Here is a 26,551-nt window from a genome sequence, read left to right as displayed (position 1 = left end):
TTTGGCCCAGAATGTTGTTCCAAATGTATAACCTACTCTAGAAACTGCATAGAATTACCCTACTGCATTGCCCTCTATTTTTCTAAGCTCCATATACCTATCTAAGAGTCTCTTAAAGGACCCTATTGTATCCACCTCCACCACTGTTGCTGGCAGTGCATTCCACGCACCCACCACTCTCAGTGTGAAAAACTTGCCTCTGACATTCCCCTTGTACCTACTTCCAAGCATCTTAAAACTATGCCGTCTTGTGATAGCCACTTTAGCCCTGGGAAAAAGACTGACTATTCATGCAGTCAATACTTCTCATCATCTTGTACACTTCTATCAGGTCTTTTCTCATCCTCTGTTGCTCCAAGGAGAAAAGGCCAAATTCATTCAACCTATTCTTATAAGGCACACTATCCAGTCCAGACAAAATTCTCGTATATCTCCTCTGTATTCTTTCTCTAGTATCCACATCCTTCCTATAGTAAGGTAACCAGAACTGAGTGCAGTAGTCTAAGTAACAACACTGTCAACCTGCTCAGCAGCTTTGAATGTCTTGTGGACATGGACCCCAAGATCTCTCTGATCCTCCACAGTGACAAGAATCTTACCATTAATATTATTTTCTCCCTTTAAGTTTGACCAACTAAAATGAACCACTTCACACTTATCTGGGTTGATCTAAAATCCATGAAGGCAACATCCACTGTGCTACCCTCATCAATCTCTCTCATCACCTTGTCAAAAGATCAATCCTGATAGTAAGACACAACCTGCCCGCACAGTGGTATGTTGTCTCTCTCTAAATAGGCCATGAGTTTCCAAAACTCATATGTCCTATTCCAAAGAATTTTCTCCAGTAGTTTCTCTACAACTGGCATGAGACTCACCAGTCTATAGTTCCCAGGATTTTGCTCTGTTCCCTTCTGAAATAGAGGTGCAGAATTAATCACTCGTCAGTCCTCCGGGATCTCACCTCTAGCTAAAGAGGACATGTAGATATTGGTCAAGGCCCCGGAAATCTCACCTCTTGCCTCCTTCAATAACCTGTGGTGAATTCCATCAGATCTGGGGACTTGTCTACCTTAATACTCATTAGCAGACCCAACAGTTCCTCATCCTTGACCTCTAAACGCCCTAATTGATTTGTACACTGAGCACTGATCTCCTGGTCCTCCATATCCTTTTCTTTGGTAAATACTCTCTCTCTCTCTCCATCTTGTTTTACGGCGGTTGGCACCCAGCTTAATGGTGCATTACCACCAACTTCTGCTCTGGAATATGTGACAGATTCACATTCTAAATCCCTTCACCCAATCGCACACATACACATACCCTAACCTACACTTTATCCTCCCATCTTTAGCCATCCTAGTACCCTATTCCTGTTTATCCATTGTATCCTATAAAAAAAACCCTGTACCCCTTAAGAAAGCTAAAAATACCCTGACCTGTGTTCTCTCACCCATGCCCAACAACCCTTTTAATGTGAATTCCTGCACCCCCAATTCCCTTAGATTAATTCTCATAATCTCTCTCTGTATCCCATACTTCCTGCAACTTAGAATTACATGTTTTACTGACTCCTCTTCCTGACATTCCTCACACAGTCCTGTCTGGTGTTTCCCTATCAATTTCAATGTTTGGTGTAGTGCACAGTGCCCCAGCCTTAACCTAGTCCACACAATTTCCTCTCTTCTGTATCTACTTCCTACCCTAGTACCTGCAACACTTTTTTGTATTTGATATAAATGCCTCCCTTTCCCCTCCCTGTCCCATCTTTCTTGCCACATTTGGTTAATTTTTTTCCCAGATTATACACTTAACCTCTGCTTTACTGATACTAATGTGCATTTCTATATTTTATTTCTTTAATGCCATCTTTGCCAACTCATCCACCCTTTCATTCCCCTTCACCCCTACATGAGCTGAAACCCATAGAAATTTAGTCTGACCTCCCTGATTTGCAACTCTTGTGACTGACTGAAGGACTTCATGAAGTACATCTTGCCGGCTGTTTGAGTGAGAAGACCTTAAACTTGCTAGAACTGAGGATGAATCTGAGCATATCAATGCTTTGACTAGTCTAGCTTTCTCCACCCAATGCAATGAAACCAACACTCCAGCATCTCCACTGAAAACACTACTAACTTATCAGATGTTCTTCTGCTGATTGCAGTTACTTTTGCTGGTTTAGCTACCCCAAACCCTGTCACTCCTGTTTCAGGTTCCTTAGCTCCATCCGTATAAATCTGAGTATAATCACTATACTTTTCCATCACATGACAGTTAAATGCACTTACCAAATCAGTTTTACATTTTCCTTTCCTTTTTACCTCTAACAAATGCCAGTCTATGTCAGGCCATACAAGTTCCCATGGAGCTACAACGGGATAAACTACTGAGGACTTATCCTTAGATCAAACACTCCACATTCTTTAGCAATATCATTCCCTACCCGACTAAAGTTTTCCCTCTGAAACCTGCCATTTTCCCAGGACTCCTGCAACCCTCCTTTAGCAGGGTGAGAATCATTGTGCCCCTGCAAATTAGCCCAGTATTTTGCCATCAATTGCATCCTTCTTAATTCCAAAGGCATTACTCCCATTTCTACCTGCAGGGCTGATGTTTTAAAAGCCCCACTGCACACTCTCAAAGCCTGAGCCTGAATCAAATCCAGTTTCTTTTAAGAGACCTAGCTGCTGATCCATATGCTACACTTCCATAATCCAACACAGATCTTACTGAAGCCACATACATTATCTTCAATGCTGAACTACTTGCTCCCCATTCCCTACCAGTCAAACATCTCACCACGTTTATTACTTTTTTCCATTTCACCTCAACTTTCCTGATATGGTCTGCCCATGTTAATCGTGAATCAAATATAACTCCCAGAAATGTAAATGATCCAACCCTTTCTAATTCAATCCCATACATCCTTAACTTCTTCCCTACCTCAATTCTTTTCCTGATGAAAAATACAGTTTGAGTTTTTTCCACTGAAAATCTACATCCTCAATCATAACCCCACTCTACCAGTTCATCAATTGCTCTTTGTAGTTTCCTGATTATATGCTCCATGTTCCTGCCTCTTTTCCACAAGGCCCCATCATCTGCAAACAGTGACCTACCTATATCCACTGGTACCTTTGTGAAGACATCATTGATCATAATGATGAAAAGTAACAGGCTAATCACACTACCCTGAGGTGTGCCATTTCCCACTATGTACTGTTTTGATAATTCTGATCCAATCCGAACTTGAATTTTTCTACCAAGCAAAAAATCTTTAATCCAATTAAAAACTCTCCCCCAACCCCCATCTTGTGCAGTTTAATTAATAATCCTTCCTTCCACATCATATCATAGGTTTTTTCAATGTCAAAAAACACTGCAACTACTGATTCTTTATTTGCCTGGGCCTTTCTTATTTCAGTCTCTAACCTTATCACTGAGTCCATGGAATTCCTTCCCTTCCTAAAACCACTCTGATAACTTGCCAGCGTTCCTCTCTTCTCAAGATCATATGATAACCTTTCTGTTATCATCCTTTCCATTACCTTATGTATATTTGATGTTAGTGCTATTAGCCTGTAGCTAGTGGGTTTTGATGGATCCTTGCCAGGTATCCTTATTGGAATTACCACTGCTTCTTTCCATGCACTTGGTAATCTTCCCTCCTCCCACACTCCGTTATAAAAATGCAGTAACTTCAAGAGCGCTCCTTCTCCTAGATTTTTTAGCATAACATAGCATATTAGATCTTTCCCTGGGGAGGTTGGTCTCGATCTCTTTATTGCTCTCACCATTTCTGCCAAAGTAAATGGATCCTCAATTATATCATCTGTTTCTTCCCTCCTGTTTAACACACCTGGGTATTGACTCATTGTTCTTTCCCTTCCCCTTCTCCTTTCTTCAGACAAATTTTCTGAACTATGTATCTTTACAAATGACTTGGCCATGATCTCAGTCTTATCCCTGCTGGAGACTGCTGTTTCCTCCTCCAATGTCATTACTGGATACTCCCAATGCCTTCTATCTCCCCCCATCCTCTTAATCATTCCCCATACATCTCCCACAGGTGTTGTTCTTCCTATTTTGTTGCAAAAACTCCTCCAACTTGCCCTTTTAGCTTGACGTATAGTTCTTCTCACCACTGCCTGTGCCGTGAGAATCAAATGCTGCATATTATGGGTTCTTTTAACTAGTCTGGATGCTCTATTTCTGTTTTTTTTTACAGCCTGATAACATTCCTCTGTCCACCATGGCACTAGTTTTCTATTCATCCTATTTTTACTCCTGGGTATAGATCCTTCTGCTGCCATAATAATTGCTGAAGTCACCTGACTGTTTAATTCATCTATATCTCCAGAAATGTCAATCTTTGTCAATGCTTCTTCACTTAAGTTCTGGAACTCACTCCAATCTGCTTTTCCAAACACCCACTTTGGGACTCCACCACCTGGTCCTACTTCAACTCTTTCACCCACTGAACATAAAACTGGGTAGTGATCACTGCCTACTGTTGAAGCAGTCCAAACTCCCCAGTTACTAATGCCAGCCAAGACATTAGACACTAACGTAATATCTAATACCGACTCAGTTCCTGTTGTTATGTTTATCCTTGTTCCTCTACCATTATTCATACATACCAAATCCCCTTCTTCCATCAAATCTTCAATTATCATTCCATTTGCATCTGTAATCGGATCCCCCCCATATTGTGCTGTGAGCATTGAAATCTGCATACCACACTACTTTATGTCTGTTTTGTCTTTGTATCCTTAATAGGCTGTCCAAATCCAACCTTTTACATGGATTGTAGTAGTTAATTATAACCACTCCCTCCCCTCTCTCCCACATTTCCACCACTATGTATTCCTGATCATCTCCTTTTTCCAGTACCCTATATGGTATACCTTGCTTGATTAACATAGCACAACCCCCTCCTCCTCCTAGATTTCTATCTTTCCTGATCATTGTATACCCATGTACCACAAAGTCTAAAGCTGGTTTCAACCAAGTTTCCTGAATACACACTACATCCAGTTTTACAACCATTTCCTTAATAAAGTCCTTAAATTCCTGGCCATTGGCCAGTAAACTCCTTGCATTTCATTGCAAAAGAATCACCATAATGAGTATTAACCAACCTATGACACTTCCTGGCTTGAATGATTAGTGAGGTTCTCCCTCACTTCTTCCCATGTCAGTCCTACTAACCCTAAATGGTTTACTGCTGCTTTGATCACCAGCTGAATTTTGTCACTTTTTGACTTTACCTCTGCCGTACTATTAATCATTCCTGCAATGAATGTTACTAGAGCTTTTTTTCTACATAAATCCTGTCATTTACTCTTTGCTGCACCTCTTGCATCCCTATTGCTCCCTGTTCATTAGGAGCATTATTCTGTTCTCTTGACATTCTTCCAGCTTCTGCATAAGTGATCTTTCTTTTCACTCTTATTTCTTGAATTTTATTCTCCCGTCTCAGAACCTCACACCCACTATATGCCACATTATGAGCTCCTCCACAATTACAGCATTTTGGTGGCACTCCTGTTGCGCACTTTCCATATTCATGATCACCCCCACATCTAGCACATCTCCTCTGTCTTTTACAGTTTTTAGCTATGTGTCCAAACCTTTGACAATTATAGCACCTCAATGGTTTTGGCACATATACCCTTACTGGGTAACTCATGAAACCCAGGAACACTTTCCTTGGCACTCTTTCTTCTTCAAATTCAATCAATACTGGTTCACTTTCCTTTTTCATTCCCTCCTTTGTTGTTTTCAGTCTTAGAACATTAATTACTTTTCCCCCTTTGATATTCCTCTTCAACTCCTCCATGTTTATACTCATTGGTACACCCGTGATCACTCCTTTACAACCCTCCCTGTATATTCCACCTTGCATTTTCCTATCTCTTTTAGCTTGAGTGCTTTCTCAAGTTGTTCCTCATTCGCACATCTTACCAATAGATTGCCATCATTAAGGACATTTGCAAATACTATTTCCCCTATCTTATTTGCCAGAGTTGTTGTTAGCACAAACGGGTTAATTTTCTTCATGTGTTCTTGCGCCTTCTCATTAAACCTAATTATAACAACACCTCCTCTCTGAACTTGTTCATCTTCCTCACTTTCAGAACTCTCTCCACTGTCATTTCTTATTCTTTTATTCCTTTTATCTCAGTTTTCATTCATCCATCCCCTCACTATCTCCTTATTCCCTTTATTTCTCCCTTCACAATAATCCATATCTCCCCAGTTGCCTACCTCTGATCCCAAATCCCTATCCCGTTCCTTCTTCACTCTCTTTCCCTCAGCCCTCCTCTCGCCTTGTCTGCCATTACCAGACCTGGGCAACCCCTCCCAGCAATTCCCGCTCCTTCCCCACTCTCTTTCCCTCAACAAGTTCCAAACCACATTCACACATGCACCAACTCTCCTCTCCAACGAGCCTTTGGTAAATACTGAAGCAAAGCACTCATTAAGTACCTCACTCACATTCTCCACATCCAATCAAATGTTCTCTCCTTTACCTTGAGTGGTCTCACCCACTCTGTTTTTATCTTCTTACTCTTGATGCATGTATAGAATGCCTTGGGATTTACCTTAATTCTACTTGCCAAGGACTTTTCATAGCCAGTCCTGGCTTTTCTAATCCCCTTTGTTGGTTCTTTACTGGCTTCTTCATAATCCTTATTTGATCCTGTCTTTGGAAACTTTACATGCTTCTCCTTTTTCTTTGTGACTAAATTCATCACCCCTTTAGACATCCATCCCTTATCTTATCTCTTAATCTCTTATCTTTCCATCCCCATCCTTCCTTCTAACAGGAATATATTTTCCTCCTCTCTGTGCAATTGATCTTTAAACACCCTCCACCTGTCTAATGTGGATTTGCTAGAGAAAAGGTGTTTCCAATGATCTCTTCTTAGTTCCTGCCTAATGCCCTTGTAATTTGCATTGCACCATTTTAAAACTCTATCGCAAGGACCATTCATATCCTTATCTATAGTTAAGGAGTTGTAGTTACTGTTCCCTAATGACTGTCAGGCCAGTCACCTGGTCTGACTCATTATCTATCACTAGGTTCAGTGCCGCCCCTTCTCTCATTGCACCAGCCACATATTGATTTAAGAAACCTTCCTGAATAGACTTAACAAATTCTGCCCCATCTAAACCCCTTACATTAAGAAAGTCCCAGTTTACAGTAGGGAAGTTGAAATTTCCTATGACGACAATCCTATTATTTTTACATGTTTCCTTAATGTGATTAGTTATAGAACCATAGAACCATGGAACACTACAGCACAGTACAGGCCCTTCAGCCCTCCATGTTGTGCTGACCCATATAATCCTTTAAAAAAAGTACTAAACCCACACTACCCCATAACCTTCTATTTTTCTTTCATCCATGTGCCTGTCCAAGAGGCTCTTAAATACCCCTAATGTTTTAGCCTCCACCATCATCCCTGGCAAGTCATTCCAAGCACTCACAACCCTCTGTGTAAAAAACTTATCCCTGATGTCTCCCCTAAACTACCCTCCCTTAATTTTGTATATATGCCCTCTGGTGTTCTCTATTGGTGCCCTGGGAAACAGGTACTGACTATCCACCCTATCTATGCCTCAATTAATCTTGTAGACCTCTATCAAGTCCCCTCTTATTCTTCAACTCTCCAAAGAGAAAAGTCCCAGCTCTGCTAACCTTGCTTCATATGACTTGTTCTCCAAACCAGGCAACATCCTGGTAAATCTCCTCTGCATCCGCTTCATAGCTTCCACATCCTTCTGATAATGAGGTGACCAGAATTGAACACAATACTCTAAGTGTGGTCTCACCAGAGATTAGTAGAGTTGCAACATGGCCTCTCTACTCTTGAACTCAATCCCCCTGTTAATGAAGCCTAGCATTCCATAGGCCGTCTTAACTACCCTATCAACCTGCGCAGCGACCTTGAGGGATGTATGGATTTGAACCCCAAGGTCCCTTTGTTCATCCACACTCTTAAGTAACTGACCATTAATCCTGCACTCAGTCTTCTGGTTTGTCCTTCCACAATGTATCACCTCACACTTATCCGGATTGAACTCCATCTGCCATTTTTCTGCCCAACTCTGCAGCCTGTCAATATCCTCTTGTAACCTTCAAAAACCTGCAGCTCCATCCACAACTCCTCCAATCTTTGTGTCATCTGCAAACTTACTCACCCATCCTGCTGCCTCTACATCCAGGTCATTTATAAAAATCACAAATAGCAGGGGTCCCAGGACAGATCCCTGTGGCACTCCTCTAGACATCGACCTCGAGGCAGAATATTTCCTTCCACAACTACCCTTTGCTTTCTTCCTTTAAGCCAATTTTTTATCCAAGCAGCCAAGGTTCCACTTATCCCATGCCTCATGACTTTCTGGATGAGTCTCTCATGAAGGATCTTGTCAAATGCCTTGCTAAAGTCCATGTAGACCACATCCACTGCCCTACCCTCATCAATTTCTTTTGTTACCTCTTCAAAAAACTCAGTCAGGCTCATGAGGCACGATCTTCCCTTCACAAAGCCATGTTGACTATCCATGAGTAGACTGTACTTCTCCAAATGCTCGTAGATCCTATCTTTAAAATCCTTTCCAGTAGTTTGCAGACCACTGACATAAGACTCACCGGTCCCAGCTTTCCCAGGTTTCTCCCCTAAACAAAAGAACTACATTTGCCATTCTCTAGCCCTCTGCCATTTCCCCTGCAGCCAAAGAGGATTCAAAGATCATAGCTAATGCTCCAGCAATCTCTTCTCTCAATTCCCACAACAACCTGGGGTGTATCATATCCAACCCTGAGGATTTAACAATCTTGATGTTTTTAAGAAGATCCAGTAGTTTTTCTTCCTTAATCGCCACATTGTCCAGCACACAGGCCTGCTCTATTTCGACCTCACCTTGATCAAGATCCTTTTCACTTGTGAGTACTGAAGCAAAGCAATAATTTAGGACCTCCCCAATCTCCTCTGCCTCCAGGCACATGTTCCCCTCTTTATCCTTTAGCGGTCCCATCTTTGTTCTCATCATCCTCCTGTTCTTCACATACGCATAGAACGCCTTGGTCCTTTCTTTGGCTCCTTCCTGGCTACCGTATATTTCTCATAAGCCCCTCCTACTTCCAACTTCTTATATTTAACATATGCTTCCTTTTTTCTCTCGACGAGTTGCCTCATGTGTTTCGTCTGTCACAGTTCCTTTTTCCTAATATTTTTTCCTTGCCTCAGTGGGACAAACCTATCCTGAACCCAGCTCAAGTTGTCCCTCAACTTCTCCCACATTACTTCTGTGCTTTCCCCTTTGAACATCTGTTTCCAATTTATTCTGGCTAGTTCTTGCCTCCTCCCTTCAAAGTTAGCCCTTCCCCAGTTAAGCACTTTACCATTTCATCTGATTTTATCCCTTTCAATAGCTATGCTGAAGCTAAGGGAGTTGTGGTCACTCTCACCAAAATGCTCCTGCACCAAGAGGTCTGTCACTTGACCAAGTTCATTACCCAGAACTAGATCCAGTATAGCCTCTCCTCTCTTCGGACGGTCCACATACTGTGTCAGGAATCCTTCCCGACAAATTCAGCCCCATTTATCCTCCTTGCAATCAGGAGGTGCCAGTCAATATGAGGGAAGTTGAAATCACCCATAACTATTACCCTGTATTTTGTGCACCATTCTAAAATCTGCCTACTTATCTGCTCCTCAGTGTCCTGAGGGCTATATGGGGGCCTATAGACTACTCTCAGTACAGTGATTAAACCCTTCCTATTTCTGACTTCCACCCAGAATGACTCAGTGGACACTCCCTCTGCAGCATCCTCCCTTTCTATAGCCATGATACTATCCTTGACCAGCAATGCCACTTGCCCCCCCTTTTCTACCTCCCATCCTATTCCTTTTAAAACACCTGAATCCCAGGACCTGTATCATCCAATCCTGCCCTTCCTCCAACCAAGTTTCAGTAACAGCCACAACATCGTAGTTCCACATACTAATCCATGCTCTAAGTTCATCCTCCTTGTTCCTAATACTCCTAGCATTGAAATAGATACATTTCAACCCCTTTAACTGGCTGCAATTATGTTTCGTCCCCTGCCTGTCCTTCCTCATCAACTCAGAACTCTTAGCGTCTTGCCCTTGTCCTTTTACCTTAATCCCTGCACTCACATTCTGATTCCCACTCCCCTGCCAAACTAGTTTAAACCCTCCCCAACAGCTCTATCAAACTTGCCCACCAAGATATTGGTCCCCCTGGGATTCAAGTACAACCCGTCCTTTTTGTACAGGTCACACCTGCCCCAAAAGAGGTCTGAATGATCCAGAAATCCGAATCCTTGCCCCCTGTTCCATTCCCTCAGTCATGCATTTATCCTCCACCCCATTCTATTCCTATTCTCACTGTCGTGGCACAGTCAGTAATCCCGAGATTACTACCTTTGAGGTCCTGCTTTTCAACTTCCATCCTAACGCCCTGTGGTCTTCTTTCAGGACCTCTTCTCTTTTCCTACCTATGTCATTGGTACCAATATGTACCACGACCTCTGGCTCTTCTCCCTCCCACTGCAGGATATCTTGGACGCGATCAGAAACATCCCGGACCCTGGCACCTGGGAGGCAAACTGCCATTCGAGTTTCTTTCCTGTGTCCACAGAATCGCCTGTCTGACCCCCTGACTATAGAGTCCCCTATCACTACTGCCTTCCTCTTCCTTTCCCTACCCTTTTGAGCCATAGGGCCAGAGGCACAGCCACTGTCGCATCCCCAAGGTAGGCTGTCACCTCCCCCCCCAACAGTACTCAAACAGGAGTACTTATTGTCAAGGGGTACAGCCACTGGGGTACTCTCTAGTACCTGACTCTTCCCCTTCCTTCTCCTGACTGTGACCCATTTCTCAGTCCTCCGTGGCCCTGGAGTGACCACCTGCCCGTAACTCCTCTCTATCACCTCCGCACTCTCCCTGACCAGATGAAGGTCATCAAGCTGCATCTCCAGTTCCCTAACATGGTCCGTTAGGAGTTGCATCTCGATGCACTGGGTGCAGGTGTGGCCGTCCAGGATGCCAGGAGACTCCAGGACCTCCCACTTCTGACACCGACCACAGAAAACTGGCCTCACACACATACTACGTCCTTTTGCAATCAACGACTGCCTCGCCTCGTCCTGTTACCACCAAAGCCTGTTGAGCCAAAGCCCTTTCACTCTGCTGCCCATTCCTAACGCTGCCTGCTGGATATGGCTGCCTTCTTTGTAAACTGTTCGCGCTGAACTGGAATACTTAGCAAATCTATAGAAGAGTAACTGTAACCATCAGGAACTGCAAATTGGAAGAGCTGAAGGGAAAATTTTTCAGGTGAGGACCATTTCTGTCAGACAGAGGAGGGTATTGGTGGAGGGGAGTTGGTTGGTTCTTTTGTCAAGAAAGAAGCAGGGGGCTTTGAGGCCATCCTGATGGGGATAGATGATTATTGACAGTGTTTCCAGCTTGAACATGCCTGGAACTGCCAGCCACTCTGACCGAACTTGGATCTTGCCGACTGGAGTATGAGAGTTTCTGCAGAGTGGTGAGGAGTTCCTGAAGCATGTTGTCAGGTCTTCCTGCAGTTGCTCCCTGTAAGGCCAATGTGGTTTGCAGACATTCATACTCTGCTGAGTTCATGATGTCTCATTTGTGCTGTAATGAGAGACCTATGGATGGTGGTTAACCCAAGTGCAGAGCAAGGTCCAGAATTAATTCAGACTCAAAATAAACAAGATGATACAAATAAAATCCAAAGGCAAAATCACAGACAGTAGTACTAGAAATAGAACTCCTATGATTGTGCACTGAGTGCCCGGGAGGAGGCATTAAGTATAAACTTTCCATGAAGGAATGTGGCAGGCAATAATTGGCAGTCTAAGTCTCTAAGGGACAGGAGCAGCTAACCATACTCTGGGTAATTGGAACACTGAATCTTGGATGCCTGCTGCAGTTCAGTCAGGACCATGACAATATCACAACAGATCCATTGGAGTGAGTAACAGAAGGGTTCTTCATGGTGTTATGTTATACAACAATAGACAACTGGGAGTGAGCTACAGGCTGAGATCTAATCCAGAGGCTCGGAGATTTATATATAGAAAATAAACAGACCACTGGGAGTGCTTTAGAGGCAGGGATTTGTGGATAATATATGTTGAAATACAGATACCTAGGAGTGAGTTCTAGGCCATAATCTATTCCAGGTGTTCAGAGGGAGTGCATATAAAATAACAGATCCCGGTAGTGATGTAGAGGCTGGGTTACAATCCATGGTATCAAGGATTGGTACGTACTGTAGGTAGCAGATCCCAGTGAGTAAATTATAGTTTGAGATCTACTCCAGGGGCTCAGGATTGAGATGCAGGTGTTTTTCTGATGTGCTCTGTGTGTTGTCTGTTCCATTTACTCTAATTCAAGAAGTGTGAAATTCCCTTGCTCCGATTTTGTAGACATTTTGGGAAAGGACTGTCTGATGTCGGAAACCAGGGTCCATGATACCTCCATACAGAAGATGGAGAAACCCTTGCAGCTGGTTTGTAATGAGGATGGGAAGCTACAGCTTAACCCAGAGGCTCTGAAGGTCCTCCAGTCCTTTGAGGATCCAATGGTTGTTGTGGCTGTGGTTGGTGCTGCTCGTACAGGGAAGTCCTACCTCATGAACTGTCTTGCGGGAGACAAGAAAGGTAAGGGCAGTGTCTGTAAACTTACACCTCTAACGTTTCACCTCTGTTTACTATCTGTCTTGCAGAAATCATCCTGAGATCTGGGACACACAGAGCACACTTGCATTGTCAAGCTGTCAGAAGCGGGAGATGTACTGGAGACATCCGTTGGTGTTCCCATCACTATTTTGGACAATGGATCTAGAGACATCTGGGGAATTTAAACTGCATGCTTGCTTCATATCTTGGATGCAGAGGCACACTGGTCTCGTTAATGGTGACCAGAGTCACTTGCAACAAAACCAATTCTAATAGCGACCATCAATTGGTCTTTTTCACAAATTCTACAAGCTCATTTTATTCTTCCCTTGTTCCCAACAATTCATCCCAAACCCTATCCCTCATTCACAAACTAGGGATAGGGTACTCAGAACCTGCACATCTTTGGGCTATGGAACACAACAGATCCATTTATGTTCTTGCAAAATTTACCTCTCTGTCTCTCTCCCTCTTCAGGATTCTCAGTGGATTCAACCACGCAGGCTCACACCAAAGGAATCTGGATGTGGTGTCGATCCCTCCCTCAGAGACCTAATGAGGTCCTCCTGTTGTTGGACACCGAAGGTCTGGGAGATCCTGACAAGGTCAGTCCCTCCCTCACAACTATGCCCCTGCTCAGAAAAGTGGTTTCATTACCAAAGGGGTAACTTACAGACAAGAGTTCAAATCCTACCACAGACAGTTTAGATGGTTAAATGCTGTTTACAATGTAGTTTTATAGTAAAATGTAATTAAGTTGTTAATTTATTAACTAACATTGTCACAGGTTCATGTTGAGCATCAGCGAGGAATTATGCCGTCTTTTCTACTGGAACTATATGTGATCAAAGACCATTACCCACGTCAAATTACCTGTCCCCACCACACCAATTCCCATCCCCATCCTCCCAAATGAAAAGGATGTTAAGGTACCACGAGAGTGTGCTCTCCCCCAGCACTGTGATGGTGAACGCTGGCATAGACTCTGTCTGTAAGGTTTCCCTCGGCCATACACCTGCCACTGGTGGCATTGACAGGAAGGATGCTGTGGAGGGAAGCCTCACAAACCAATCTCTGTAAACACTGAGCAAAATTGTCTAGAAATGGGATGGTTATCTATCAGACCAATCTCTGAGCAAGAGCTCTCACTAACTGGTTGCCTGTCCTACCTGCAGGGAGACATCGATAATGATAATTCTATCTATTTACTGGCTATTCTTCTGAGCAGCATCCTTATTTACAATGGTCAAAGAAACATAGACCAGCAATCCCTGCAAGACCTACAGTATCCTTCATGGTGTCTCTCAGTCCTTCTCTTTCAGGGTGATATCTCTACAGTAACCAGTGTCTCTCAGTTCCTCTCTCTCGGGAATATCTTCTGTGACTGATATTTCTCAGTCCTACTTACTTAGAAAGAGATTGTACACTGACGGGTTTTTCTCAGCCCCTGTCTCTCTCAGTGGAATATCTGTTCACAGACTTACAATTCTCTCTCCCTTTCTTTTGGCATAAATCTGTTGACTAACCATTGTCTCTCAATCATAAAGTCATTGAGTTATACAGAAGGGAAAGTATCCCTTCTGCCATGCTTGTCCATTCTGACTAAAATGTATTCTCAAGCTGATCCTGTTTTCCAGCATGTTCCAATATCCCTCTGATTGTTGTCATCTTCATACCTGTCCACATACCTTATAAATGTGTCTAATGTACATGCCTCACCCACTTCCTTTGCTGGCTGGTTCAATATAATCACCACCCTCTATGTATAAATAATTACATCTCAGGTTCTTATTAATCCTTTCACTCTAACCGTAATACTATATCCTGTAGTTTTCATTTCCCCAAACTTGTAAACAAAGACCACTGATCCTATCAATGCCGTTCATGATTCTGATATTACAGCTGTGAGATCACCCCTCAATCTTCTGTGCTCCAAAGAATAACGGCCACGTTGTCTAACCTCACAGTTCCAAGACTCCTGGCAAAATGCTTCTGAATGTTTCTTTGGTCCCCTTCTGATTTAGTCACATATTTGCTATAACTGCGTGATCAGAACTGTACCCAGTATTCAAACTGTGACCACACCAATGCTTTGTACAATCGGACTGCAACCACACATATCAAACAGTGCACTAACTGATGAAAGCCAGCCTGTCAAATCTTTACTCACACCCCCGTTCTCTCTACTTGTAACTCCCATTTAAAGGAACTATGCACCTCTACTCTCAGGTCCTTCTGCTGTGCAAAGGTACCTGGAGCCCTTACATTTAATGTAAAAGTCGTACAATGAATAGACCTTCCACAATATAACTCTATGTATTTAATCTGAATTTCATAAGACCTTCCTGAGCCCAGCTGCCCAAGATTCCACTGCACTTGCTGCTACACCTCTTCACTGTCCACTGTGACTGTGAACTAATACTTGAGAACTGTGCCTATCTCCAACAGTTACACAGATACATTTCCATCTTGGTCTTCTGGGGGCCCTATTCACCCATGTTACTCTTCTTTCATTAATATATTTGTTAAGTTACCTAGAATTCTCCTTAATTTTCTTAGCTAAAGTCACCTCACGCTCTTTTCTGCCCTCTAAATTTCTAATTTAGGTTTACTCGGCATTCTCTATGTTTCAATGCTTTACTTGATCCCAGCTGCCTGCATATGAATCAAGACATTTCCTCTTTTCGTGACCAGAGTTACAATAATCCTTGACATCCAGGATTCTCAACTACCAGCAGCTTTGCCTTTTACTCATCAAGACCCTGTCTCTCAGGGAGATATCTCCACAATGGCTGGTGTCTCTTAGTAACGCTCTTGCTGAGAGGGAGATCTGTACACTGACCGGTGTTTCATCCCTCTTTCTGAGAGGGATGTCTGTTTACTGAATAGTCCCTCTCCCCCATTTTCCCCGACATTCCTCACTATTTTCCTGCCAACCCTTCATTAATTTATCCTTGATGTTGCTCCCATTTTTGTGACTGAACTGTCCAAGCGGATCCAGATGAAGTCCCAGCCTGATGACTCTGACAATTGGGATTTTGTCCGTTTCTTCCCTGAATTTGTCTGGGTGATCCGTGATTTGACACTGGATTTGAACGCTGATGGCAAAAATGCATCTCCAAATGAGTACCTGGAGCACATCCTGAAACTGAAGGACGGTGAGTATGTGGCAGTGCCAGTCTCTGAGGAGATAGGATGAACTTGGAAAGCGGCGAGAAAATAGAGGGAGTAGGGTTGACTTCAGTGTGTGAGGGCTGATGAAGAAAGGGGCAACATCTTACCAGATGATCTGTGCACACATTCTCCAGGGTTTCCCAGCCCCTTCACATCTCTCATTCCCCACTTTCTCTGCCTTCCCCTGCCCTGTTCACATTCATATTACCTCACAATTCCCTGCAATAATCTGTTGCCAGCGTACACCATCCTCTGGATTGCTGGTGTAAATGCAGCATTTCCACCCAGCTGACACCTCCTTCCCATCAGAGTTTCATCTGATTGGCTGGGTGACAGTCTCCCATGCACACACCCCTCTCAATTAATATGACCCTCAACTACCCTGTATCATTCCCCTCAATGACAAGTCACCCATGCCCCAACTACGATGCACTTGATGCCCCGTCCACACATCTTGTCCCTCACCATCACATCTTGCAAAGTGCCTTCCTTCTGTTTCCATCCTGTCCTTCCCCTATTCCTCCCCACAGTCCTGTGGGTAACAGTCACCATGTTGGGAATGGGAGAACAGACTCAGTAAGGGTGATTCCTGCCTGATTCCTGCTTCTGTTTTACAGGTGAGATCAGTGAGCAGGACAAGAAATATAATGAACTCCGCAGGTGTATCCGTGATAATTTTCCCTCACGTTGCTGCTTTGCATTTCCACCTCCCACACACTGGAAGAAACTTAAGCAGCTCCAGGAATTGGAGGACAAGGATCTGGAAGAGGATTTCACCAAGGAGCGGCAGAAACTCATCAATTACCTTCACACCCACAAGAAAGTCAAGAGAGTTCTTGGGGGTCAGCTGGTCACAGGCAGGAGTGAGTAACCGGTCATAATCTCACCACCTCTCTTCAGTATAACACACTAACCTGGCATGAGAAAATCTGCAGATGCTGGACATCCAAAGCAAACTACAAAAAATGCTGGAAGAACTCAGCGCACCAAGTAGCATCTATGGAAAGGAGTAAGCAGTTGATGTTCCATGCCAAGCCCCTTCATCAGGACTGGAAAAGGGAGGGGAGATATCAGAATAAGAATATGGAAGAGGGGGAAGGAGGAAGCAGTACAAGTTCGCAGGCGATAGGTGAAACTGGGAGAGGGAGAGGTGGTAAAGTAAAGGAGCTGGGAATTTGATTGGTGAAAGAGATAAAGGGCTGGAGGAGGGTGAATATGATAGGAGAGGACTAAAGAACATGGAAGAAAGGGAAGGGGTTGGAGCACCAGATGGAGGTGATGGGCACGTGCAAAGAGAAGGTTTGAGAGGGAAATAAGAGTGGGGAATGGTGAAGGAAATGGGGGGGGGCGGGGAATTACCAGAGGTCGAGAAATCAATGTTCATGCAATCATGTTGAGCACTTTCATTCTGTCCACCACAAAAAGCGGGATTTCCTTGTGTCCACCTATTTCAATTCTACTTCTGATTCCATTCCAACATGTCAATCCATTACCTCTTTTTTTCCACGATAAGGCCAGCTTATATTCTGTCTGGGTAGTCTCCAACCTCATGGCATGAAAATCGATTTTTCAAACTCCTTACCTGCCTAACACATCCCTCTGTTTCTCCTTCCCTTCCTTTTCTTCCATAATCTTCTACAATCTCCTATCAGATTTCCCCCACTCCAACCCATTGTCTCTTTCACAAATCAACTTCTCATCTCTTCACTTCACCCCCTCCTCCCCTCCCAGTTTCACCTATCACCTGCCACCTCGGACTTCTTCCTCCTTTCCCCCACCTTCCCATCCTGATCTCTTCTCTTCCTTTGAAGTCCTGGTGTAGGGTCTTGGCCTGAAACACTCACCTGGAATGGGAATTTACTGTCCGAGTCCATTGGAATATGGACAGTGGGATTGAATGGGAAGAGATTTGGATGCCATTGGAAATGTGTACAAGGGAAGTGAATGGGAAGGGGCTGAGATCCCACTGCATGTGTGGACAATGGAAATGAATGACAGGGGTGGGGATCCCATTGGGAGTGAGTGGAGTGCTGTGGGATACCAACATGTTTGCAGAGGGTAGGAGTGAAAAGAGATGGATTTCACTACAAGTGAATGGGGAGGTGTAGGGTTCCATTGTGCATATGAACTGTAGGATTGAACGGGAAAGGGGTGGGGTCCCATTGAGAATATGGACTATGGGATTCTATGGGAAGGGAAGGTTTTATTGGGAGGGTTGACTGTGTTTTTGAACAGGAAAGGGGTGGGGTCCATTGGGATTATCGACTGTGGGATTGAATGGGAAAGGGTGCGGTCTCATTGGGAGTATGAATGATGGGAGGGAATTTGGAAGAGGTGGGATACCATTGGAAGTGAATGAGAATGGGTTGGGTACGTGGGTATATGGAGAGTGGGGATTGAGTTTGTGATCAGATCCCCAGGCACTGACCTCCAGAAACATCCCAAACAGGATTTGTTGAATTGGCAAAGGTGTACATCGGGATGATGGCGGATGGTGGCCTACCATGTGTGGAGGGCAGTGTCGCCAAATTAACGGAGGTAGAAAACCAAGCAGCAGTAGATGAAGCTCTGAAATTCTATGATGATGGAATGAAAGAAATCACAGAATCTGGCTGTACTACTATGAGCAAACTCATAGAGAATCACGATGTGAAGAGGATAGAGGCATTCAATATCTTCAACAAAAGATCTATGAACAACAACAGTGGCGAATACATCATACAGCTAGAGGTGAGCTTCTCATGTTCAGTGATTATCAACTGTCTCATCTCCGAACACCAGTCCCTAGACTCAACACTTAACAACATGGACTGAGAGACAGAGTGCATACGTATCATCTTGAAAGTGTGGGACTGAGAGACACTAGATAGTGTACGTCACTCCCTGAATGAGAGAGGCAGAGAGACACCAGTTTGTATACAGATCACTCCCAGTCAGTGTACAGATTTCCCCCTAGAGAGAGTGACTCAGATATAGTTAGTGTACAGATCTCTCACTGAGAGAGATGGACTGAAAGTCAGTGATGGATCTCTCCCTGAGAGAGAGCAACTCAGAGATAATGTAGTGTACAAATCTGTCCCTGAGAGACAACGACTCAGAGATATAGATGGTATGCAGATATATCACTGAGAGAGAGGGTCTGCAAAACAATGGTCATGGTATAATATTTTGTTTCCTAGTTTACTATGCATCTTTCCTTCACTACCAGGAGAAGATTAATTCTATTTACAAGTCTCACATGGTCAAGATCAAGGAAAAGTTTGAAAAGGAATGTGAGACACATCTGAAAAAGGTAATGTCATCAATTAAAAAAAAAGTGACATCTGGACATTACCAGAAACCTGGTGGTATCCAGGAGCTGAAGGAGGATCTTGATAAGGCCATCAAGGAGTATGAAGAAAGGACAAAGAATGAGATGGAGGTGTGTTCAATATTTTACAGCAAGACATTTACTTTTCAATTCTCATAGCTTTTCCTTCCTCTGCCTTACATGAATTCAGAAAATTCCCCCCTCTGCCTCCTTCCATTCACCCAACAGAGGTGTATTTAATTTCCACTCTCCGTAACATCTGGAATGGGATTAACTGGGTAGATTGAGTCTATGATCGGGGAACGAGGATTGTGGATTGTGAGAGGCTTTTCAGTCAGTGGGGTATGTACCTGTGGGGATGTGGGAGGGGCTTCTGTGGGTAGGGAGAGCTTGTTTTAGGGAAATGTTTGTGGGATGTGAAAGGGGATTCATGGTTGAAGAATCAGTAATGGGGCAGAGTATCCATGGGCTGTGGGAATTAGCTTTTAAAGCTAGTTTTTAAGAGCCTTCCAATCTCTCCCTTAAAAATCCTTACTCTTTGCTTCCACTCTGCCTCAATGGAGAGAGTTCCAAAACCCAATGCAGCATTGGGAGAAAAATGCTTGTTTAATATCTCTGTTGATGGAGCTTGCTGTTTATCTAACTCAGCTTTGCAACTCATGACCTTCCCCCATACACTAACTATCCAGTCCGTGACTCCTAGTTCTGGGTTTTGCAAAATAAGTGTCTCGTCCCAGCCTGTCCTACCTTCTCTAATAAAGTAATCTGTCCTTCCAGGTGTCAGTACTGGAATCCATCTCTGAACAGCTTCCAGTGTGTTATTGTTAAAAGAGACCTATACAGACCATATTCCAGATTGTAATCTCATCAAAACCTAGTATAACTGAAGTATTTCCCTTCTACTTTTGTTGCATTCGATCTCTCCCACTTACTTGCACACAAACATTTTGCGAATCTTGCACTAGGGCACCCAGATCCCTCTACATCTCATAATGTCACGAACTCTCCCATTTGGATAAAATGCTTTTATTTACCTTTCTGACATAATGGGTATTTTGCATTATCCCGCATTGTGCTTGATTTGCCTGACCCTTATCCATTCAGACAACCAGTTCTCTACTCTTTGTGTCATTTTTACAATTTATCCTTGTGTAATTTTAAAAGACATTCTGTCTTCATTCAAAGCCACAATATAAATTGTACATAGTCTCCAGTTGTGGTTTTATCAATTTCCTGTAGGTTGCTGAGAGGAGTTCCTTAATTGTGTATCAATCCCCAGCACTAGATGTTTGCTGGTGAGAACCTGTCTCTGGTCTTGTGGACTGGTGTGATGGGAGAGAGCTGGATGTGAATGATTGTATCTTCTCTTCTCTGTAGGGGTGGGCTGTCCTGGAAGGGGAAAAACCTCGTCTAAACCATGCACAGAATTTGGACAGCAAACTGACAGCCGAACAAATGCTTGCCTCTGGTGAGAAAATAAACAAAATGCTCAAAATATTGAGGTCATCTTGACAGTACCTTGCCATCAGAAGGACTAGAATCATAGTGAGATCAGGGAGGGGTATGATGTTGTTCTTGGACATGCTCCTGTTAAGAAGAAGTTGGTGTTGGGTCTCCCAAAAAAACATAAACTGAAGGCCAGATTGAGGTGCCCAAGAGGAAGAGGTGGATTTGAGGCAGGAGTAGTGGTTGTCAGTTGATAATCCTTATCAAAGAGATACAGGTGCAGAGACAACAGAAGAGCTTGCCTTATGATGATGTAATTGGAACTCGAGCATAAATACCAATTCATCAATCCTTTACTTGTGCACTATTCATGCATTTTTGAAATATATAGACTATATGTCGTTGCCCTATACTGTACTGCTGCCACACAACAACAGATTCACATCATATGTTGGTGATAATAAATCTGATTCTGAATTCTGAACATTGAGGTGTCAGCACATGGAGCATAAGGGAAGGTCCTGGCTGAGGACAGAACTCTCCACTTCAGAGAGAGGAAGATCCGACAGGGTATTGAAGACATGGCAGGAGGTGGAGCTGGGTTCAGGGTTGGGTAGCGGGTCGGGGAGATTATAGGAAGTGGTGCTATAAAGCAGAAGATCTCAGAGGGTTGAAGGTGCTGGAGATACTGGGAGACATGGGAGACCAGGAGTGAGATGGGAAAGATGGTAGATGAGGAGGCAGTAGGACTCAGTGGTGGCATGAAATATTAACAGTACAGTGGCAGAGGCAATAAACAAATGTATCTGATGCATGATAGAATAGATCGGCAGGTGTGTTGGGATCTTTCACATTGTGCGGACAAATCAGATTGGTCCAGGCAATCTTGAGGAGTTCATACCTTTCTAAAACAATGTGTTACTGAACCTACAAGGGAATGTATCTTTTTGTCATTCTGGGTAATGAAAGATGGTATTGATCTTCTAGTTGGAGATCATATCGGAAAGGGCGATCAAAATTAGAATATTTCATATAAATGGAGGGTGCAATAATTTGATCCAAACGCCAGTGCATTATGCTGAAACAAAGGAGAATACAATAGGATGAGAAAGGAGTTGGATAGTAGCGATTGGAACACAGGCTATATGGTGGGATGATGGTTGCAGGAGTGGGACCCCCGCATTCACCCTGATTGTAGCCATGGGTGCTGGGAATGGAAAATAACCATGGGACATCAATCCCTCAAGTGGGCAGAGTAATGGTGCTCCAGTGGTTGGGGACCCCCAGAGCTGTTGCTGGGACAGTGAACTGGGTAACAAGGAGGGTGTGGACCATAAAGGTTGTGTTTTATGTTCAGACTCCAAGTTAGGCCAAGAGCGGCCCATTTCTTAATGAGGAATATTTTCCTTGGACTTGTTTACCGGGGTTCAGAGACTGTGCAAAGGGTTGTGATACGATGACTTGCTCATCTCTACTTCAAGACATGTCTCTGGATAGACTTCCAGAGCCAGGAGCAATGAGACTATCCTTCAGTCTGTTACCTGATGTAGAAAGGGTCCCTCCCCTGTGTCTACCAACAGGCCCAGATTCCCCTGAGATGTCTGAGGATTTCTCCACCAGTGATATTGAGGTTAGGAAATGGAACAAGCTGGTGGGTCTGGCAGACTTGCTGCCCAGAGAGGGATACACACGTCAGCTTAAGTGGCTACTGCCTGGATGGGCCAGGTACTACTGGTAGTTTCGGGTGTTGATGTCCATTGACAGTGAGAAGATGGACTGCTGTGTGTCCTGTAAGATGATTCCTCTCATCCTAGTCCCTGGAAAAAGGCGCTATTGGCTGCTGACTTCAAGGTTGCAAATTGCAGTTTATGGGGTGTTCTGTACTATTCTCCTATACACCTGGTGCTGTGCTCGGACCACCACCTGTTGTGGGCAGAGCTCATTCTATCACACATGTGGGCAGAGTCCATGTACCAGCACTTTAACAACTAGCTCTTTGATAGGCTGGAGGACAGCCCATTTCCAAGATTTGTCCTGACTGTTATGAGAGACGTACAGGAGAACAGAGGAGTTCCCCATCTCTTAGGGTCATGGGCAAAGGTCACGTTTATCTCTTCTGTCAGGAGTATATCTGGGGGCCAACAAAAGTGTGGAGAAGATTGAGGAGGATAGAGATGAGAGCTTAAATATGTTGTTTTTGATTGCATGCATATTTGTGAAGAATAATCTGAGAAATACCTAAAAATGACCTTTTGGAAACAAAACTGGTTGAAGAGTGATGTCCTTCTTTAAAGAATGGGACTTCCCTCTCTCCATTATTGATGATGCCATCACCCACATCTCTTCCATTTCCAGAATATGTGCACTTGCCCCATTTCCCTGCAACCTTAACAGTGCTAGAGTTCCTTTGCCCTTACCCACCACCCTGTGAGTCCCTGCATACAACACATCATCCTCTCCAACATCTGCCATCTCCAAAGGGATTCTGCACTAAATGTATCTTTACTGCCCCTCTCTCTGCTTTCCACAGAGATTTTCCCTCCCCGATTCCCTTATCCATTCGTCTCTCCCACCCCACAAAAATATCTCCCTCCCGCCCCTTAACCCTGCAAGCAGGCTAAATGCTACACCTCCCCATACACTGCCTCCATCATCTCCATTCAGAGTCCTAAACAGTCATCCCAGGTGAAACAACACTGCACCTGCAAATCTGCTGGAGTCTATTGTGTCTGGTGCTCCCAATGTGGCCTCTACATTGGTGAGACCCTTTGTAAATTGGGTGACTGTTTTGTCAAGCAACTCTGCACCATCTCCACAAGCGGGAATTCCCAGTGGCCAAATATTTTAATTACAAATCCCATTCCCATTCCAACATATCGGCTGCTGGCCTCCTCTTTTGCCAAGAAGATACCATGCTCAACGTTGTGGAACACCACCTTATATTCCATTTGGAAAGCCTCAAACCTGATGGCATGAATATTGATTTTTCCTTCTGGTAAACCAATTTCCCACCACTCCTTCCTCTATTCCCCACTCTGAAATTTTACTACTTCTTACCTGCCTATGGTAAGTTCCCTCCTCCTCGCCCTTCTCAGATAGTTCACTCTCCTATTCTATCAGATTGCTTCCTCTCCAGCCCTTGATCTTTCCCACCCACCTGGATTCACTTGTCACTTTCCAGCAAGTATCTTTCCCCTCAACTTACCTTTTTACTCTGACATCTTCCTCCTTCCCTCTCAGTCCTGAAACCGGGACACAGCTGAAACGTTGACTGTCTATTCATTTCCATTGATGCTGCCTGACCTACTGAGTTCCTCCAGCAGTGTTTCTTAGATTGAACAGTGAGTGAAGCTCCCTCTCAATGTCCTGTCACAGACACCTAGGGAAGTGATCCCTTCAACACTCTCTGCACAGACTAACCAATTCATCCTTTGCCCTTTTGTCAGCTTTGGAACAGGAGCTCGAGAGGGTGAAACAGGAGATGGAGAAGATGGAGCAGAGGAGGAAGGCATATGAGGAATGCAGGAATAAGGAAATCATGGAGCAGATCAGGAAAAGGCTTGAGGATGGTAAAACATGCAGCGTGGAAGAGCTGAAGGAAGCCATGGAGCATATGAGGAGTGAGAAGGAGAAATATGCAGTTGAAGGCAGGATGGAGGATGCACAAAGGGCTCAGCAGGGGTACGAGTATCTGAAGAAAAAATATGAAGGGGCAACAGAATGGAGTGTAGTGAAATTCATGAGGGAGAATGCTGAGAATTTGAATACACTGCTGACTGTATTGGGCAGTATGGCAGCACTTGTTCTATCCATAGCAAAAAAGTAGTCTCAAAAGATGTCTACATTTAAAGTGGGTTCAGGAATTTCCCCCCAGTTTATTCACAGATTCTAGCTGGTGAATCTCAGAACCACAGGGATGTGAATGAGATCATCATTTCCCCATGACCTAGTGTAATATGTCCCACTCATTAAATCCCCTCACACAGCCCATAGACACTCTCCCCAATCACTGAATTTCTCCATTCAGCAAATCCCCTCCCATAACCCACTGACACTTTCCCATTACCTGCATTTCCCCACCCACTAAATCCACTGAATCCTCTCCTGCAGCCTACAACACTCTCCCCAACACATTGAATTCCCTCCCACATTCCATGGACATTTTCCCCCTAACACATCCTCCTATCACCCACTGAATCCTCTAATTTGTATTCAATACAGTACATGAGAAACACAACACACAATAATTTTGCCTGATAAACATTTCTTGATTAATCATGATTAGTTCAAACATCAAAGCTTTAGTATGTTGTTTCAAACAATTCTGGTTACTTTTTAGACTCACAACCTCTACTTGTGTTCATACATTACCTGCTCCAGGTGAACATGTCCAGATTTCAATGCAGTGAGTTCTTATCTGAGACAGTCTTGTGGACACTTCTTCTGCAGTTGTTGGACTCCAGAGGTACCAGCACCAAATATCTCCTCATGCACATTTTATGAATTCCCACATAAAGGTTCCAGACTCTGCCTAGTTGTTGGTAGCTAATTGTAAAGCTAAATGTCCAGTTCTTATCCATGTTATTTCAATCCTGTCTAAACCTGTCCACACTGTAACAGAATTACCGGAACTATCAGTTCTTTAAATAATTAAAGAACTTGGGGAACTCATCCTCTCCCTCTGGCTGTTGCATTCCCACCATCAATCCACGATCAGTGTGGTTACTGGATCACACTAATTATCCAGGCAATAAATCTGACCACCAGCAATGAACAATTGGAAGCTGAAATGTGGGAACAGATGTACATTCAGCAGAGATACGCGATACTGCAGGTGCTGGAATCTGGAACAACAAGCAGGAAGATGGAGGAATCTTCAGTGGGTTGATCAGGATTAGTTGGTAGGGGTGGGGGAGAAGGAATTATTGATGCTGGGTCAAGATCATGTATTAGAACTGATAAAGTCTCCACCCAAAATGTCGACAATTCCTTTCCGACCACAGATGCTGCTTGATCCACAGAATTCCTCCAGCAGGGTATTGCTTTATACAAGTTGAGTGAATAGTTTTAGCTAATAGATTAGTTAAGTAATATAGATGCTACATTTAACCACAATATAACTTTATTAACAAGTCAGTAATCTTTCCAATTAGCTAAATCAATGTAACTGCAATAATAAGAATCAGGATATACATGTGTGAATGAACTTAGATATTAGATCCCCATCCCATCACATGGACGTCTGGATTGAAATACTAGCAGTTTGTATATGCTGGTAAATCTGTTAAACTTTAATAAAGGTCTGGTATGAAGCAGAAAGTTGTTCTCTATTGCATTTAGAACATTCCAGGAGTAGAAAAATATGATGGCCATACCTTTAGATTTTTAGATTAGATTATGAGGACACTCAGTCTTCCTTTATTGTCATTTAGTAATGCTTGCATGAAGAAATGATACAATGTTCTTCCAGTATGATATCACAAAAACACAAGACAGACCAAGACTAACTGACAAAAACCACATAATTATAACATATAAAAATAACAGTGCAATGCAATACCGTAATTTGATACGGTCAGACCATGGCCACGGTAAAAAAAAGTCTCAAAGTTCCCGACAGCCCATCATCTCACGCAGACGGTAGAAAGAAGAACAACTCTTCCTGCCATGAACCTCCAGCGCTGCAAAGCTTCCCGATGCAGCCTCTGGAAGCATCCGACCACAGCCGACTCTGAGTCCGTCCGATAACTTCGAGCCTCCGACCAGCCCCCCCACACCGAGCACCATCTCTGCCGAGCGCTTGGACTCCGGCCCCGGCCACCAAGCAACAGGCAAAGCCGAGGATTCGGGGCCTTCCTCTCCGGAGATTTTT

At 43.7% G+C, this 26,551-nt stretch overlaps 1 protein-coding gene across 3 annotated transcripts in view; it reads left to right on the top strand.

Moving 5' to 3' along the window:
• LOC140719015 (guanylate-binding protein 3-like) overlaps positions 1-25,998 on the top strand; it is a 36,424-nt gene extending 10,426 nt beyond the window's left edge. For 2 of the 3 annotated variants that reach the window (XM_073033342.1, XM_073033341.1), the window contains 9 exons: positions 12,498-12,731; positions 13,227-13,354; positions 13,925-14,034; positions 15,720-15,907; positions 16,541-16,786; positions 18,373-18,653; positions 19,132-19,344; positions 20,611-20,701; positions 24,126-25,998. In XM_073033342.1, coding sequence (XP_072889443.1) covers positions 12,521-12,731; positions 13,227-13,354; positions 13,925-14,034; positions 15,720-15,907; positions 16,541-16,786; positions 18,373-18,653; positions 19,132-19,344; positions 20,611-20,701; positions 24,126-24,505 — 1,848 coding nt within the window. In that variant the 5' untranslated portion in view covers positions 12,498-12,520 and the 3' untranslated portion in view covers positions 24,506-25,998. Of the gene's footprint in view, positions 1-10,997; positions 11,380-12,497; positions 12,732-13,226; positions 13,355-13,924; positions 14,035-15,719; positions 15,908-16,540; positions 16,787-18,372; positions 18,654-19,131; positions 19,345-20,610; positions 20,702-24,125 lie in introns of those variants that run through there. The other variant, XM_073033343.1, reaches the window with a different exon arrangement.
• Positions 25,999-26,551: the final 553 nt, after the last annotated feature.

Source organism: Hemitrygon akajei, chromosome 31 (assembly GCF_048418815.1).
Source record: "Hemitrygon akajei chromosome 31, sHemAka1.3, whole genome shotgun sequence".
NCBI classification, from domain to species: Eukaryota; Metazoa; Chordata; class Chondrichthyes; order Myliobatiformes; family Dasyatidae; genus Hemitrygon; species Hemitrygon akajei.
The sequence above is the reverse complement of the archived record's forward strand: the minus strand, read 5'-3'. Positions and strand labels throughout refer to the sequence as shown.